The following is a 16,065-nucleotide window of genomic DNA, read 5'->3' on the forward strand; positions in this document are numbered from 1 at the left end:
AAGGCGCGCGATGCGGAAAAGGGAAGCGTGCGCTTGGTACCGTCCACGCCGCGCCCCGCGCTGCCGGAAGTGAGGTGTCTCATCCCCGAAGTTCCGGCTCGCAGGGGGTGGGGAGTGTTGTTAACCAGAGCCGCCTCCGCAGTCGCGGGGATTGTGCCGGCTCGCGGCGTTGGGCTCCTGGTGAGTAGGTCGGGATCGTGCCCAGGTTGTGGTTGTAGTCGGGACCTGGCCCGTCCCCTTGAGGTCTCCGGGGTTGGCGCGCCCCTGAGCCCCGCCGCCCGCTTTCGGCCTGTCAGCTGGCGGTAGACCTCAGGCGCCCGCGCGCCCGCTCTCCTGAGGCTGGGCCCCACCTGCGACGCTGGTAGCTCCAGGCGCTTACAGGTGCTCGACCGCGGAGGCGACTAGGGTCCCTCTCAGTCCCACCACTGCGTCCTATCAGTCGGCCATTCCTCTGGTGCCCCGAGTTGCCGCTGCCCCAGGGGTTGGGAGCGCCAGGGTTCCAGACTGACGTACTCCGCCCGCTCCCGCGTGGCCCGCGTCGGAGCTGCCCACCCTGGCAGAGCTGTCACCGGCGATGTCGCCTCTCCGGCTGCACCCTCCAGCGCCTTGGCTTCTCCCAGTCCAGGCCGCACGTTCGCGCTTCTGGAGATTTCTTTTGCATCCTACCGCATCATCTTCACTTTAGGGTTAGTGGTAGCAGTTCTCCCCTCTCCAACAGTGCTGCCTTTCCTCGTAGCTCCCTAGGGACGGCGGCTTGGCAGGCAGCTTGGAAAGAGCCCTAGATTTGAAACAACACTGACCCAGGCTCCAGGCCTTGCGTCAGTGTGATCACTTAACCCCTTTTGAGTCTCAGTTTTCTTGTTTGTAAAACGGAGTATATGCTATTCTTGATGTGATGGAGATTGTGAGGGTGAAATGAGGATTTTTTGCTGTTGTTCTATTTACTGACTGCGTTTCAGGTACCAGCTAGGTTTGCAGCATATGGGCAGCACACAAGTTTTCTCTCCTGTCCCCATGCAGGTCTCCAGGCCAGGGCAATGTTCCGCACCGCAGTGATGATGGCGGCCAGCCTGGCGCTGACTGGGGCCGTGGTGGCTCACGCCTACTACCTCAAGCACCAGTTCTACCCCACTGTGGTGTACCTGACCAAGTCCAGCCCCAGCATGGCAGTGAGTTGGGAGCGCAGGGAGGGAGGGACTCAGTAGGAGGGAAGGAGGAGGTTGCTTGAATCGGGGTGGGGCCCGAGGTCAGGTCAGTAGGGGAGAAGTGAAGTAGCCACCAGCTGCTTCACTTTGAATAAACTGTGGTGGGGATGCAAGGAGGTTCCTGAATGATGAGCCCCAGGCAGAGCAAAGCTGAAAGTGACCTCAAACAAGAGCCTCGCCTTCCTCTTAGGTTCTGTACATCCAGGCTTTCGTCCTCGTCTTCCTCTTGGGCAAGGCGATGGGCAAGGTGTTCTTTGGACAGCTGAGGGCAGCAGAGATGGAGGTAAGATGTCCGTGGCCCCTAAGGGGAGGGCCTGGAAGCTGAGCAAGCCGAATATCTGGGTTTCACATCATTCTTTGCCGACCCCTAGCACCTTCTGGAACGTTCCTGGTATGCTGTCACTGAAACTTGTCTGGCCTTCACCGTCTTTCGGGATGACTTCAGCCCCCGCTTTGTCGCCCTCTTCACTCTCCTCCTCTTCCTCAAGTGTTTCCACTGGCTGGCTGAGGACCGAGTGGACTTTGTGAGTCGAGTTGGGTTCTGTGGAGCAGACAGGAGCCAGGGAGTGGCCGGTGGGCAGGCTTGTGGCATAAGGGCTGGGCTGGGGCTGTGGGGTGAGCCCCAGCCTTCCTGACAGGCCCCTTCTCTGCTCTGCCTCAGATGGAACGCAGCCCCAATATCTCCTGGCTCTTTCACTGCCGCATTATCTGTGAGTGAGACCCAAGCGAGGGGAGAGGAGGAGGGAGCCGGAGGGAGACAAGGCACCGTGGAGGATTGGAACGTGAAAAGTTACTGGCCATAGACTTGTACCCTAGAGCACAGGCTGCCCCTTCAGCCCACAGCTGTACAGGAAAGATAATTTAGGAAGTTCATTTGCATACTCTCTGCCTGTTCCACTCCATAGCTTCTCAACTGCCTGGCCCCTTAGCTCTTTGCCTCCTCACCTGGCGCTTGGGCCACCCCGATGCCCCCCTAGGCAGAATTGGAATTCCCGGGGGGCCGGGTACAGTGGAGTGTGCCCACCTGACTAGATGGCTGGGGCCATGGTGGGCTTGAGGGTGGGAGCTGTCTTAGAGCAGGAAGTGGCTGCCAGGCCCTGGGCTGACCCCTCCAACCCCCCACTTGGGGGGTCCCCACAGCCCTTATGTTCCTCCTGGGTATCCTGGACTTCCTCTTCGTCAGCCATGCCTATCACAGCATCCTGACCCGTGGGGCCTCTGTGCAGCTGGTGTTTGGCTTTGAGGTAAAAGTGGCTTGGGAGGTTGGGAGGACAAGCCTGAGGTGGCACTGCATGTGCCTTGAATAACCCAACAAACCCTTGCTGAGCACCTGCTCTGTGGCCAGCCCCAGGCGGGCCACCAAGGAGCAGCCAGCAGTCAGTCCCAGCCCGCTACCACCCACTCCTAGGAGAGTGGGGGAGGCACAGAAAGAGGCACCTGTGGAGGAGCCCCGACCTGGCGTGCAGGGAAGGCTGGCTTCCTGGAAGCCAATCCCAGAGGAGCTGGCTATTGATGGACAGGAGGAATTAGCTTGATGGACACCTGGGGAGGTGTGTCCCTGGCAGAGGAAGAATGTGTTCATTGACCACGGCTCACATTGAGGAGTGCTTACTGTATGCCAGGCCCTGTGCTGAGCACTTGACCTGCATCTCTTCATCAGGAAAGCAACAGTTACAAAGGAGCAGTTCATGGTGTCACATTGCAGACGGGCAAACCGCAGTGCTGAGGTCCAGTGGGTTAGGGAGTGGAGGAGCTAGATGGACCCCGGCTGTGTCCAAGCCCTGCTGCACCATCACACCCTGCTGTGCAGAGGCCTGGGGGCGACAGTGTGGCTGGAGCAGGGCGGGCGCGTGCTGATGTGCCCCCCCTCCCCCCACAGTATGCCATCCTGATGACCATGGTGCTCACCATCTTCATCAAGTACATCCTGCACTCCGTGGACCTCCAGAGCGAAAACCCCTGGGACAACAAGGCTGTGTACATGCTCTACACGGAGCTCTTCACAGGTGAGAGGAGCCTGGGCCGCCCGGCCGCGCCGAGTCCCAGCCCTGGCGCCCAGGCCGTGACCTGCTGCTCTCTGCACCCCCTTCTCCCCAGGCTTCATTAAGGTGCTCCTGTACATGGCTTTCATGACCATCATGATCAAGGTGCACACCTTCCCTCTCTTCGCCATCCGGCCTATGTACCTGGCCATGAGGTGAGCCCAGCCCAGCCATCGTGCCCCGCCACACCTCACCCCTATCTGCTCCTTCACCTCCCTCTCCCAATTTTCACTGAAACTCTTCTTTCAGACAGTTCAAGAAAGCTGTCACAGACGCCATCATGTCTCGCCGAGCGATCCGCAATATGAACACATTGTAAGTGGGCCTGTCCTAGGTGCTCTCCCGAGCTGTACCCCAGGTCCCCCGAGTCTTCAGTTAGTCTTGACTTGTCCTTGGCCTATCCCAACCAGGTACCCAGATGCCACCCCAGAGGAACTCCAGGCAATGGACAATGTCTGCATCATCTGTCGAGAAGAGATGGTGACTGGTGCCAAGAGACTGCCCTGCAACCACATTTTCCATACCAGGTGGGGAGGGCCCTGGGGAGCCGGGCTCTGCGAGGCAGGCCCCTAGGGACCCGCTGACCAGGGCCTGGTCTTGATCCTCAGCTGCCTGCGCTCCTGGTTCCAGCGGCAGCAGACCTGCCCTACCTGCCGTATGGATGTCCTTCGTGCATCGCTGCCAACGCAGTCACCACCGCCCCCTGAACCTGCAGATCAGGGGCCACCACCTGCCCCCCACCCACCACCACTCCTCCCCCAGCCCCCCAATTGTGAGTTGCCGCTCATTTGACCATCTAGCACACTGCTGGGTTGGGTGGGCAGTACTGAGGGGAATCAGAGTCCCTGCCCTCTAGAAGCTCCATCTGGATGGTGGGGAGGGTACAGGAAGAGCCACAGAGGGTTGCAGTAAGTGTGATCAGTGCTGAGCTCAGAGAGGACCTACGGGAGCAGAGGACACAGCTCCCAATAACTGGGCCCTTGCCTGTGCTTTGGACCTGTCTCACCAAGTCCTGTCTTCTCTCTGCAGTCCCCCAGGGCCTCCTGCCTCCCTTTCCTCCAGGCATGTTCCCGCTGTGGCCCCCCATGGGCCCCTTTCCACCCGTCCCACCTCCCCCCAGCTCAGGAGAGGCTGTGGCCCCTCCATCCACCAGTGCAGGTGAGCCTTTTGGGTACTGCGACGGCCGGGGGTGGGAGGAATGGAAGAGCCCTCTCGACACTCACTCACTTCCGGTTCTTGCCCTTTAGCAGCCCTTTCTCGGCCCAGTGGAGCAGCCACAACCACAGCTGCTTCTGCTGCCTCTGGCTCGGCACCTGGCTCTGCCCCCGCCGAGGCTGCCCCTGCCCCGGGCTTCCCCTTCCCCCCTCCCTGGATGGGCATGCCGCTGCCTCCACCCTTTGGTGAGCAGGGCCGTGCTGAGGCTTGTTTTGGAGGGTGGGTGAGGGGTGTCAGGCCCAGGCAGCCCAGGCTGAGCCTCTGTCTCTCTCAGCCTTCCCCCCAATGCCCGTGCCCCCTGCTGGCTTTGCTGGGCTGACCCCAGAGGAACTGCAGGCTCTGGAAGGCCACGAGCGGCAGCACCTGGAGGCCCGGCTGCAGAGCTTGCGGAACATCCACACGCTGCTGGACGCAGCCATGCTGCAAATCAACCAGTACCTCACCGTGCTCGCCTCTTTGGGGTACGTCTGCATGGGGGCTATGGCGGGCAGCAGGGTGTGGGGCTGCTGAGAAGGCCCCCAGCAGGGGATCTTGGTCTTGTCTCTTCTGCCACCCTGCGGTACCTGTTGACTCAGGCCACCTCGCTGTAGGCACACCCAGGGTCTTAGGGTGCGTGGTGCCATTCATCCTCCCACTGCAGGAGGCCTGCCTGTCTGGGTGAGGACTATTGGAGGTGACCTTGAATCTTCTCAGTTACAAAGTCAACTACAGTAGCACCTCGGTTTTCGAACGTCTCCGGTGATGAACATTTCGGTTTATGATTGCGTAAATTTTAGGGATCTATGGTATCACTAGATAGTAAAATTCATGCGAAACTTGCAGTTTTAGGGGTTGATTTTAAAGGTCTGGAACAGGAGTAATCCATTTTGCATTACTTTCTATGGGGAAACCGTGCCTCGGTTTTCGAACGTTTCAGAACTCGAACAGACTTCTAGAACGATTACGTTAGAAAATCGAGGTACCACTGTACCCCTAATCCTCAGTGTTTTAGTTCACCACGTAACACTGACTGGGAGTCAAGTGCCCCTGGGCTGAGACAGCACATAAAGTCACTTGGAGCCAGCCTGGCCTGAGTTCACGTCCCGGTGCCATCACTCACATTCTTTGTGACCATTACCTTATTTGAATAGAGGGGGGTTCTCATTCACAGGTCACGTGCACAAAGTGCCTGGCACCGAATAATGAATGACAGCACAGGTGTGAAGGGGAGCTTGAGTCTGAGACCTGAGTGCTCTTTGATTCAGTGGAGTCTCAGTGGGTACCTCATGAGGAGCGGCATCCCGGGGTGGAGACTGCAGTGTAATGGTGCACAGGCCAGCAGCCCTGTGGTTTACGATAGTCTGGTGTAGGATCACAAGCATTCCTACAACACGTGTCCACTCGTGTCTGGTCACGGGGGCTGCGGGGCCACATCAGTGCTGGACTCTACCTTGCAAGGCTCCCCAAGGGCAGGAGAACCTGCCCAGACATGCCGGGATGCCCAAGCCAGGCCCGCCTCTCGTCCCTTCTGTTCTAGGCCCCCCCGGCCTGCCACCTCAGTCAACCCCACTGAGGAGACTGCCCCTACAGTTGTCGCTGCTGCCTCCTCCACCAGCATGCCCAGCTCCGAGGCCACCACCCCGTCCCTAGGAGCCTCCCCACTAGCCCCTGAACCCGAAAAGCCTCCAGGTAGTTGTGGTCAGCCTACAGAGGGGTGGGGTGGGACGGGGGACTTCTCTGGGTCCCACTTCTGACTTCTCTGTCCCCAGCTCCCGAGTCAGTGGGCACCGAGGAGCTACCCGAGGACGGAGAGCCCGATGCCGCAGAGCTCCGTCGCCGCCGCCTGCAGAAATTGGAATCCCCTGTTGCCCACTGACACTGCCCCGGTCCTGCCCCCTGCCCCCCTCTCTCGAGCAGCCCTTGCTGGAACATGTCCTGCCACCAAGTGCCAGCTCCCTCTATCTGTACCAGGGAGTAGTACCAGCTGAGACAGAGGAGGTGGCATGCCCTAGACCAAGGGGAAGGAGGCCTAAGGCCCCAGCTGACTCCAGTCCTTCCAGTCCCGGGCAGCCATGGGGACCCTGGGTCAGTTCCAGCCTTCCTCTTCTACCCTTCAGCCCTGTGTTCTGCTGCGGCTGTGCAGCACAAGGGTACAGCCTCTGAGAAGCCCTCTGCCCCCACCCCCTTCTGGGAGACGGGGCAGCCCCTCCGAGCACCGCCTGTGTGTGTGGAGTCCCGCTGCAGTGCCAGACAGTATTAGCTCCTGTTCCCAGTGTGGACTCCTGGGGCTGGGGGCCGGCTAGGAACTCGCTCCCTGGCCCACCCACCAAGACTGGTACTGATATCCTTACCTTACCCTCAACTCCCTGGAAGCCCTTTGTGGTGGTGGCTGTGTCCCTTATGCCCTGTGGCATTTCCATGCAACCACACAACTCAGGGAAAGGAGTGCCTGGGGCAGAGAGGGAGGGCAGCACTGAGGGACCCTGCCCTGCCCCTCCCCCCAGACCCCTCTCCCCGCAGTTTGTTTAACGTGAGACGGTCCCTGGTCTTACCCAGCAGCCACTGCCCAGCCTCACTCCAGGTGGAGGGCTTGTGTCTGCTCTGGAACCACTGCAAGCCCCAGAATCCTCGCAAGGCCATTTCTCAACTTTCAAAGTTTAGAAGACTTGGAATTACTTACTTGCTATTACCTGTTGGCTTACATTTTGTCTTTGAATTTGAATGCTTGACCCCAGGAAAGGAGCAGGAGTGCCAGGTTCCTGATCTTTCTGGTTTAGAAAAGGTTCTGGGCCAGGTAGGGAACACAGGAGCCAAGGCCTGCCTGCCTGCCTTTTTCCCTCAGTTTTGTGTTACATGAGTTGCTGGAGAGTTTCAGATGATTATTTAATTTGTAAATATTGTACAAATTTTAATAGCTTAAATTGTATATACAGCCAAATAAAAACTTGCATTAATGATTGGTGGAGCTGGTGTCATAGGATCGATCTGCCGGACTCCTTTTTCTTGCTCAGGCTGTAGACTGCAGACCGGCCTGGAACCAACCTCCAGGAGTGAGAGTTTATTTATACAAACCAGCTCTGTCTTTGGGTACATTGTTACTAAACTAATAGGAAGAGATACCCATTTTACACATGAAGAAACTGAGCCCCCAAAAGGTTAATTACCCTGCCTAAGGTAAGAGATCAAGGAGGGGAGCCAGGCTCTGAGGTCTGTCTTAGCCAGTCTGATGCCGGGGTGGGGTTGGAACTCAAGCCTTTGGCCTTGGCGACAGGGCAAGTGTGAAGGTTCACTGGCTGGGGGTGGGATGGTATGGCAGAAGCAAAAGGCCATCTTCTTCCTGCCTGCAAAGCAGGTGGCCTTGACACCAGATCAGCAAACTGGAAAGGATGGCCAGGAGCACCCAAGCACCCCCTTGTGGGCAGACCAGCTAAAGCTAATCACGGCTTTCTGCAGTTGGAAACCCAGTGAGGCCCAAATCTCGTCTGGCACGGGGCGGAGGAAACGGCCTTCTACCTGTCCCTGGGTGAAAAGAAGGAGCCTAGGGGCTGACATGGGCACTCTGTTTCTGTGCCCGTGCCTGGCACTGCACTTGGAACTGAAGAAGACTTCCAGGACCCACGTCTGGCTTGGAGCAAGGGCTTGGGAACATTAGCAGCAGTGAGGGTCTGAGGGCCAAGGAAGGAATACGCCCAATGGGTCTGTCTGATGCTCCCCTCCCCTAAACTGGGTGGGCTATTGCTTCCACCAGAGAGGCAGTGAACAACCTCCAGAAACAATGGCTGAGCTCAAGGAACCCCAATAAAGGGAAAGCAGGAACAGGCCAAAGTCGGGGGTCGGAGGGATAGCAACTAATGCCCCCCAGTAGCTCAGCTGTTTCTAATGGGTATCCAATGTTACGTAGCCCTCCCCCAGGGCTGGCACCTGTGCAGAGGGTCCCATTTCCCCCTTTATGCAAGCAAGGCCTGCTCTGAAGCTCTTTAGCCCTCACTCTACCCTGCCCCAGCGCTCAGCCCCAATCCTGCCTGCTCCGACACCCCCTCTCTTGAGAACCCCTGGAATCCAGTCTGTCAGGGATGCTGTCACGCAGGCTGCTGAGCGGGGCCTCAGAAGCCCCTCTCTAGGAGCCAGGCTTTGAGCTGCTGTTCAAAGTAGCCCTTGACCCGCAGGGTACCTGTCACCTCATTGACCTGGGTGATAGGTGTCTTCCCCAGCAATGGGCTCAGAAAATCTTCCACATCCTTCTGCAGGGCCTACGCAAAGGTGACAAACCAAGCCTGGTCAGGACACGTTCCCCTCTAAAGGATTCCCATCCCTTCGACCCTCATCCACAATCAGACCCTGACCCACCCACCCACTTACCCAAATGTCCCCCTCCACCTTCCGGATCACAGTCATCTGGCGGTTGCCATGTGTGATGTCCGTGTAGACAGGGAGATTGTACATCCGAGAGCGCCGCACAGAGTAGGACAGGTTAGGCAGGGCGTCTGGGACAGAGAGGGACCTTAATCAGTCAAATCTTCCCAGGCTTCATCCCACCTCAGCCAAGGCCTTTCCCCACTGAGTCTGCAAAGGGTTAGTGCACTCGAAGGTAAAGCCACCTCCAGACTTCAAGTCAGAAGACCTGAGTTTGGACCTAAGTTTAGAGCCAGGACCAGCTTGTTCACCCAGGTACCCCAAGGCCCAGCACAGGGCCTGGCACCAAAAGGTGCTCAAGAAGAAATGAAGTCAGGGCCACGCCTCCTTGGATCTTTAGGTCCCCCTTGGGGGCCAATCTTTGCCCTTCTCCTCTGGGTCAAGGAAGCTAAATTCAATCTCTGGCACAAAGCGATGGGGATGGCTTTCCAAGTACTGAACACCTACCACATGCTGGGCTCTGCACTAAGTGCTTTAGGTGCCAAACAGATTATCTCCATTTTGCTGAAACTGAGGTTGGGAAAAGCTAAGTGACTAACTCAGATCACACCGGCAATGAATAGCAGAGCCAAATTCGGACCCAGAAGTGCCCAACTCCCAAGCTGTGTTCTTAAATATGGTACACGGCCTACAGGTGGACGGCGAGGGGTTTGGGGGTGGTGTCCAAGCTCTTGGGTCTTCTCTCTATGCTTCACTTTTCCTTCCTGGGAAGACCTCACCTCAGTAGTGTCAATGGACGGGTACTAGTAAAACAGGACTCCATTTCTGGGTCCTTGCTTGAACATGAGACAGATGCTACCCCGAGAGATCTCAACGCAAGTCCTGAAACCACTGAGGAGTTCAGGCCGACCACAAAGAAGCGGTGCTTCCCTGCAGCCTTCAAGCCATCCCCATTACCCAGCTCACCTCTGGGGGGCTGCCAGCCACTAGGCGTAGGATAATGTTCATGCTTCGGGGGCTTTGGGATGCTGGTAGGGGGTAACAGGAGCTCTACAAACTGGTATTCAGCAACAGACTCCACGAAGCTGGGGTAATCGGGAGGCCCCTGGGTCTGGCTCTGAGGCAAAGGAAAACAAAGCAAAAACCAACCATCTCTCCGTCAGCCCATTTACCACCCACCCACCCACCCACACCAGACTTCATTCCTTCTGTCAAGGCGCAGGGTGAGACTGGAAAAGAAGTTCAAGCATTCTGAAGGGGCTGCCTCTCTTAGTCCCTCCTGGGACTCAAATGAGAAGTGTGTGTACACTTTTGAAAAGCCAATTAACCCTAAGTCTGACCGATATGGCATATTTCAGTATTGAAAGTTTCTTCTGAACATTCTACTTAAATATTCTAGTTTTGGGTTAGGTACTTTAAGCAAACGTGACAGTTTTCTACTCACACTCATCCGATGTGACCCCCCCCCCCATTACCTGGAAGGTTTTGGCCTCATACAGACACTATCAGGCACTGTACTAAGTGCTTTGCGTATATTGTTTTCACTTAATTCTTCTAACGTGACAAGTTACGTACTGTATTACCCTAACGAAAATAAGGCATTAAATGATCTACCTAGGGTCACACTCCAGAGTCTGTCCTTCCATCTTCCTGCCTAAAGATCCTTTTTGGATACTTCTCCCAACAGTTAACCCGGAGTCCTGATAGGCCGCGGGGTTACAATGAGAACAGGTAGGAAGAAAAGGTGGCCTATATATCATGAACTCTAGGTTCCCAGAAGAGTCACCTATGGACGCTGTGGACCAGTTTCCCCTTCAAATAATTAGGCAGAGAGAATCGATGTGCAACCCCTCCCAGTTCTGACTAACCGGGGTTGTCCTCCAATCTGATTCCAACCCCCACACTCTGAAGGGCGCTCCAGGCCCTGCCACCCCTCTTCTCAATCTAGTACCTGAGATCCAGAAAAGTGCCCCCGATCAGATGGAAAAACTAAGCCCCAAGTAAGAACGCGGTTTTCAGGGTTGCAAGGAATAACAGTGAGTGTCACACTCAGCTCTCTGCCTCCCGCTCCAAATTCAGTGGTCTCACCAGCCGCCGTAGACCGCAGCCCGGTAGGACGCCGGTTCTCCACCCCAGCAACGAAGCTCGAAATACGGCCGCTGCCATCTTGAACTACTCCGGTCACTAGCCTTCTGCGCGCGCAGCTGGCCTGGTCCCGCCCCTTCCTGTGCACGCCTCCCAGGACCGAAAGCGCGCCGACGCCAAGCGCAAGGGGGCGGAGCTAGGAGGACCATAGGTAGTACAAATATCAGAGGCCCTCGCAGTCGCTTAGTAGTGACGTGCGACGCAGTAGGCGGTGAGGACGTGTGCGCCCTTCCTCCTTCCTCTTTCTCGACTCCATCTTCGCGGTAGCGGTAGCGGCCGCAGTTCAGGTAAGATTTGGGCCACGGCTGGATCCGGACGACTTAATAGGTTAGCCGCGAGGTCTGACGGCTTGGGAAAAATAGAGGAAGAGGGGCTGCTCTGTGGGCCGGGTTCTTGTCACCACCCGACCTCCCTGGCTGGCCTGGCCTTAGGCACGTGAGACCCGCGATCGTCCCCGGCCCGCCACCCACTCCCCGACTCCCTTACTCCCAGAGCATTTCTTCTCTTACAAGCATTTCTTTCCTCAGTCGCCGACATGCAGCTCTTTGTTCGCGCCCAAGATCTACACACCCTCGAGGTGACCGGCCAGGAGACTGTCTCCCAGATCAAGGTAAGGCTGCGTGGTGCTCCTGGTCTGCATCCTCTTGTGTTCTTTAACCTCGCTCCCCACGGGAGCGCTGAGCCTCACTTTCCCCTGTAGGCCCACGTCGCCTCGCTAGAGGGCATCGCTCCAGAAGATCAAGTCGTGCTCCTGGCAGGCACGCCCCTGGAGGATGAGGCTACCCTGGGCCAGTGTGGGGTGGAGGCTCTGACCACTCTGGAAGTAGCTGGCCGCATGCTGGGAGGTGAGTTGGGGAGGATGGGCCTTTGAACTGCTTGTAAACGCGTAATGGGTGTGGGGTGTGGAGATCACTGTCTTCAGTCCACTGTGGTTCTTCCTGTTTAGTTCAGAATGAACTCTTGAGATATTGAGAGGTCCATGGGAGAAAGCCAGAGAGAGTATAGTTCTATTTCAGTCACATACTAGATCCTTGTCAGTTTCCTCACTAAAATCAGGTTAGACCAGATCCCCAAGGTGCCCTTCAGTTCTTGTTTAAAGTCGGGCTGGAAAATCCTGAAGTGAAACCCCAGAATGTACCAGACTAGACGTTCTTGGTCAGGCATCAAATCTCTGCACCTTTGTTCTCATTCCCTCTTGGGTCCCTTTAAAAGCTTGAGGGAGAAAGGATTCTTGCTGTCCTAACTGCTTGCTGTCCTTTTCCACCACAGGTAAAGTCCATGGTTCCTTGGCCCGTGCTGGGAAAGTAAGAGGTCAGACTCCCAAGGTAAGAGAGTATTAGTGGTGCCCTTTGGACTTTTGTTTTCCTGTCACCTTCCTCATGAAATGAGCCTGAGGGAAGGCACGGAAGAGATGAACCAGGGTCTGATTAGCCCTCCTTTTTCCCAGGTGGCCAAACAGGAGAAGAAGAAGAAGAAGACTGGCCGAGCCAAGCGGCGGATGCAGTACAACCGGCGTTTTGTCAATGTTGTGCCCACCTTTGGCAAGAAGAAGGGCCCCAATGCCAACTCTTAAGTCCTTTGTGATCCTGGCTTTCTCCAATAAAGCCACATAGCCCAGTCATCTCTTTTTTTCCATCTTCATTTGCAGGGCTTTGGGGAGGGATAATGGCTTCTAGTACTGGTGGTATGCCCGCTAGAACAGGGAGGTCTCGTTTAGGAGGAGGCAGAGGCCCTTGGCCGGGGGGTGGGGGTGGGGAGAGAGAAGTGATAAACTATAAGGAAAGGCTTCCCGTGAAAACTGGTAACCATGGATGCCAGCCCTTCAAACATAGAGTTGGGAAAATTTCTATCTCAACTTGATAATTCCTCCAAATCCTTTTTTCTTTTTGTTCCTTTAAACAGAGAAGATAGCAGGAGTCACTATAGTGGGAGGTCTTATGGAGGCAGCAGTGGAAGGGAGCAGTATCAGTAGAAGATACGTCAGGAATGCCGGTCTGACCTGTCCCCTAACTTGGCACCAGCTGTGGCCTTAGTGGAGTCCAGGGCAGGAATCTAGTCGGCCCCAGCTTTGGAAAGCACTGCTGATTACGTTGGCACTGTGGTGACCTTGTTTGTACTGGCTGGCCCTGCTAACCTAATCACAGCTCAGGTTGGTCAGTTGATTGTTTCAAGTGTTCCCAAAAGTCGAGTTCTGGGGGGTTAATTCAAGGTTCCCTGCTAGCAACACGTGCACGCTCATTCAGTCAGCTAAGGGTTTTGAACCGGCTGCTTTCTGGAATACAACATACTTTGGAGCGAAGACCTTGGGCTCTAGACTTGGACTGCCTTGAATTTGGGTCCTTGCTCTATTTATAACTATGTAATCTCTGCCATCATCCCTTGAGAGGATTAAACAAAAGATGTAACGTGCTTAGATCAGGACCTGCCACATAGTGAGTACAAATATATTGGCTGGTTTTGTCTTTGTAGTTAGACCTGGCCCCTTCCCTTCTAGGAATTTAGGTTCATGTTGAGAAAACTAAATAGAAGTGTTATAGCTTCAAAGAAAGTAAGTAGGGTGCTGTAATGAAGAGGGGGTGGGTAAAAAGAAAGACTATCACGGGGAACATCTGAGGATGGGGTGTGTTGAGACCTGAAACAAAAGGAGCCAATCAAATGGTGAGATGGGGAAAGTTCCACCTGCGCACCGTGTGCAGAGGTGTGTGGCATGTCCCGCAGCATGTTGTCAGACATGGAGAGGAGTTTGAGTCCAAGTGCTATGGAGAGTCAGTCACCAACGGCAGGGAAGGGTTTTTAGCAAGGGCCTGATGTGATCTGACTTGTGATCTACTATTTTCTCAGGCTGATTTTCTTGAGAGCTGGCAAGGAAGTTAGGAAACCAGTTAAAGTGTCATCCAGTTGAGAGGCAGTATCCAGTTGGTGGGTATGCAAAAAATGAACAGACGTGAAGGTTACAAAATCCATTCTGGTTGGGGAATAGGATCTGTATTGAAATAAAGACAAGGTATTTTGAAGGCAGAACAGACTGGAGGTGGGATTGGATGTGAGCGACCAAAAAACCAGAGCTTATTTTTCAGGGGTGCCGTGGATCAACTCTAAACAGCGCTTGGCCGAGTGTGGGTCATCAGCCCCACTACCACAAACTGTAAACTCCATTAGGATAGGACGCCACCTCTTGGCTCAGTTTGTGGTGCCTAGTGCAGAATCTGCACTCTAAAGTTGGATGAACGATAGGTTTAAACCGGAGGAAATCAACCGTTGCTTTGTTTTGAAGAGGAAACATGTCCCCAAGACACACAGTCTAGGCTAGGTACCCAACTGTGGCCTGGCCTTTCTTCACTCTCCCCCTTATTTGCCTCTGTCCCCTAGTAGAATGGCTGCCCCTCCAGCGCATGAGCGTAGCACAATTACTGGCCCAGAGTAGGTGCTTGGCAGATCGATTCCTGCCTCTGCGCTTTACAGTGCTAAGCAAGCAACCACTAGGGGGCAAGCTGGCCCCGACGAAGAGAGCCGGACGCGCGGTTTCACACCGCGGTGGGCGGGGCTTACGTCACGACCGGCTCCCGCGCCTGCCCCAGCGCTACTGGAGAGGGGTAGGGCTTGGTTTCCGCGTGTGGCCGGGAATTGCCTAGAGTACGCGGAGCTTTGAGCGCTCCGTTGGCCCCACAAAGAGGCGGAAGTAACCGAGAAGCGCCGGAAGTTGCCGGCACCTATGCGCTCGCGGGAGGCAGGCTGCGCCAGTTGCCATGGAGCCGGCCGGGCCCTGTAGTTTCTGCCCTGCCGCGGAGGCCCAGCCGGCACGCTACACCTGCCCCCGCTGTAATGTGCCCTACTGCTCGCTGCGCTGCTACCGGGCACATGGCGCCTGCGCCGAAGCCTTCTACCGTGACCAAGTGCTGGGAGAGCTCCGCGGCCGCAGCGCCTCGCCCAGCCGCCTGGCCAGCGCCCTCCGCCGGCTGCGTCAGCAACGCGAAACCGAGGACGAGCCCGAGGACGCAGGCCTCAAACCTGGACCGGCACCCGGCGGCCTCTCGGGCCTCTGGGAGCGGCTGGCCCCGGCCGAGAAGATTGCCTTCGAGCAACTGCTGAGCCGTGGAGAGGCGGGCCGGCTGCTGCCCCCGTGGCGGCCGTGGTGGTGGGATCGCAGGGCCGGGCCGCGGCTTCTGGAGGAGCTGGATGATGACGCCTCGGAGCTGGAGCCTCCTCCTGCGAGGACGCCGCCGGAACCCATTAAGGATGCCGCTGCCGCAGGGTACCCGACTGCCGAGGAGACGGTTCTCGGAGACGCCCCCGGGGCCTGCGCGCCCGCCGTGCCCACCCGGATTCCCACGCTGGCCAGCCTGAACCGTGGCCGTGTCTCGCCGCTCGTGCGCTTCCAGTTGCCCAACGTGCTGTTCGCCTACGCGCACACTCTTGCTCTGTATCACGGTGGCGACGATGCGCTGCTCTCGGACTTCTGTGCCACTCTGCTCGGCGTTTCGGGAGCCCTGGGCGCCCAGCAAGTCTTTGCCTCTGCGGAGGAAGCTCTACAGTCCGCAGCGCACGTGCTGGAAGCGGGCGAGCATCCACCTGGGCCTCTGGGCACACGGGGTGCCATGCGTGAGGCTGCCCGCATCCTGCTGGGCGAGGGCCCGGCCAACCAGAAGGGCTACACGCTGGCAGCACTGGGGCACTTGGTGCAGACCCTGGGCCGGGCTCGGAAACAGGCCGAGGCTATGGAAGAGCGAGATCGCCTCTACCGGGCCCGCAAGAAATGTCAGTTCCTGCTGGCTTGGACCAATGAAAATGAGGTCACCCTCACAGCCCTGGCTCTGGACTGTGCCAGGGCACACCGAGCCCACGCTGTGGCAGCTGAGGAGGTGGCAGCCCTCACTGGGGAGCTGGAGCAGCTTTGGGGAGGCCCCCTGCCACCTGCTCCGAGGACTCTCATTGAGGAGCTTCCCGGCTGATCTGAGGACCCCTTGTCATCAATAAAGCTGTGACTGGTCTGCCCTGTCGGCAGTTCCCATTTCTGAGTGACATCTGTTTCACCCAACCCTAGACTTTGGGGCCCACAAATCACTTCTCAGCTTCTCTCTGTTCAGGGCTGACCCAGCCGATTTTTAAATACCCCTGCCCCAGAAAGG

General features: G+C 56.7%; 4 protein-coding genes across 8 annotated transcripts; 3 read left to right on the forward strand and 1 right to left on the reverse strand.

Moving 5' to 3' along the window:
* The first annotated feature begins 49 nt into the window (after window positions 1–49).
* SYVN1 (synoviolin 1) lies at window positions 50–7,398 on the forward strand. 5 transcript variants are annotated; one of them, XM_033120071.1, is made up of 16 exons: window positions 110–180; window positions 1,021–1,169; window positions 1,396–1,488; window positions 1,577–1,729; window positions 1,867–1,915; window positions 2,346–2,449; window positions 3,085–3,211; window positions 3,303–3,402; window positions 3,497–3,562; window positions 3,658–3,774; window positions 3,856–4,019; window positions 4,277–4,405; window positions 4,498–4,647; window positions 4,737–4,923; window positions 5,979–6,130; window positions 6,211–7,395. In XM_033120071.1, exons 2-16 carry the CDS (start codon window positions 1,038–1,040, stop codon window positions 6,315–6,317), a joined length of 1,830 nt encoding a protein of 609 aa, XP_032975962.1. In that variant the 5' UTR covers window positions 110–180; window positions 1,021–1,037; the 3' UTR covers window positions 6,318–7,395. The 5 variants fall into 5 exon arrangements, with proteins under 5 accessions (XP_032975963.1, XP_032975962.1, XP_032975961.1 ...); XM_033120070.1 differs by having other exon boundaries at window positions 123–180; window positions 4,495–4,647; window positions 6,211–7,398; XM_033120069.1 differs by lacking the exon at window positions 110–180 and adding an exon at window positions 204–686 and having other exon boundaries at window positions 4,495–4,647.
* A 148-nt stretch (window positions 7,399–7,546) lies between these two features.
* On the reverse strand, window positions 7,547–11,084 carry MRPL49 (mitochondrial ribosomal protein L49). Its single transcript, XM_033120084.1, has 4 exons — window positions 10,883–11,084; window positions 9,761–9,911; window positions 8,801–8,925; window positions 7,547–8,691 (listed from the first exon to the last, which is right to left on the reverse strand). Exons 1-4 carry the CDS (start codon window positions 10,958–10,960, stop codon window positions 8,545–8,547), a joined length of 501 nt encoding a protein of 166 aa, XP_032975975.1. The 5' UTR covers window positions 10,961–11,084; the 3' UTR covers window positions 7,547–8,544.
* Window positions 11,085–11,096: 12 nt separating this feature from the next.
* FAU (FAU ubiquitin like and ribosomal protein S30 fusion) lies at window positions 11,097–12,560 on the forward strand. Its single transcript, XM_033120085.1, has 5 exons — window positions 11,097–11,226; window positions 11,467–11,549; window positions 11,640–11,784; window positions 12,209–12,264; window positions 12,387–12,560. The coding sequence occupies exons 2-5, from the start codon at window positions 11,475–11,477 to the stop codon at window positions 12,510–12,512; spliced, it is 402 nt and encodes a 133-aa protein (XP_032975976.1). The 5' UTR covers window positions 11,097–11,226; window positions 11,467–11,474; the 3' UTR covers window positions 12,513–12,560.
* Window positions 12,561–12,750: 190 nt separating this feature from the next.
* Window positions 12,751–15,944, forward strand: ZNHIT2 (zinc finger HIT-type containing 2). The gene has a single exon (XM_033120076.1). It carries the CDS (start codon window positions 14,686–14,688, stop codon window positions 15,886–15,888), a length of 1,203 nt encoding a protein of 400 aa, XP_032975967.1. The 5' UTR covers window positions 12,751–14,685; the 3' UTR covers window positions 15,889–15,944.
* The last annotated feature ends 121 nt before the right edge of the window (window positions 15,945–16,065 follow it).

Source organism: Rhinolophus ferrumequinum, chromosome 11 (assembly GCF_004115265.2).
Source record: "Rhinolophus ferrumequinum isolate MPI-CBG mRhiFer1 chromosome 11, mRhiFer1_v1.p, whole genome shotgun sequence".
Lineage (NCBI taxonomy): Eukaryota > Metazoa > Chordata > Mammalia > Chiroptera > Rhinolophidae > Rhinolophus > Rhinolophus ferrumequinum.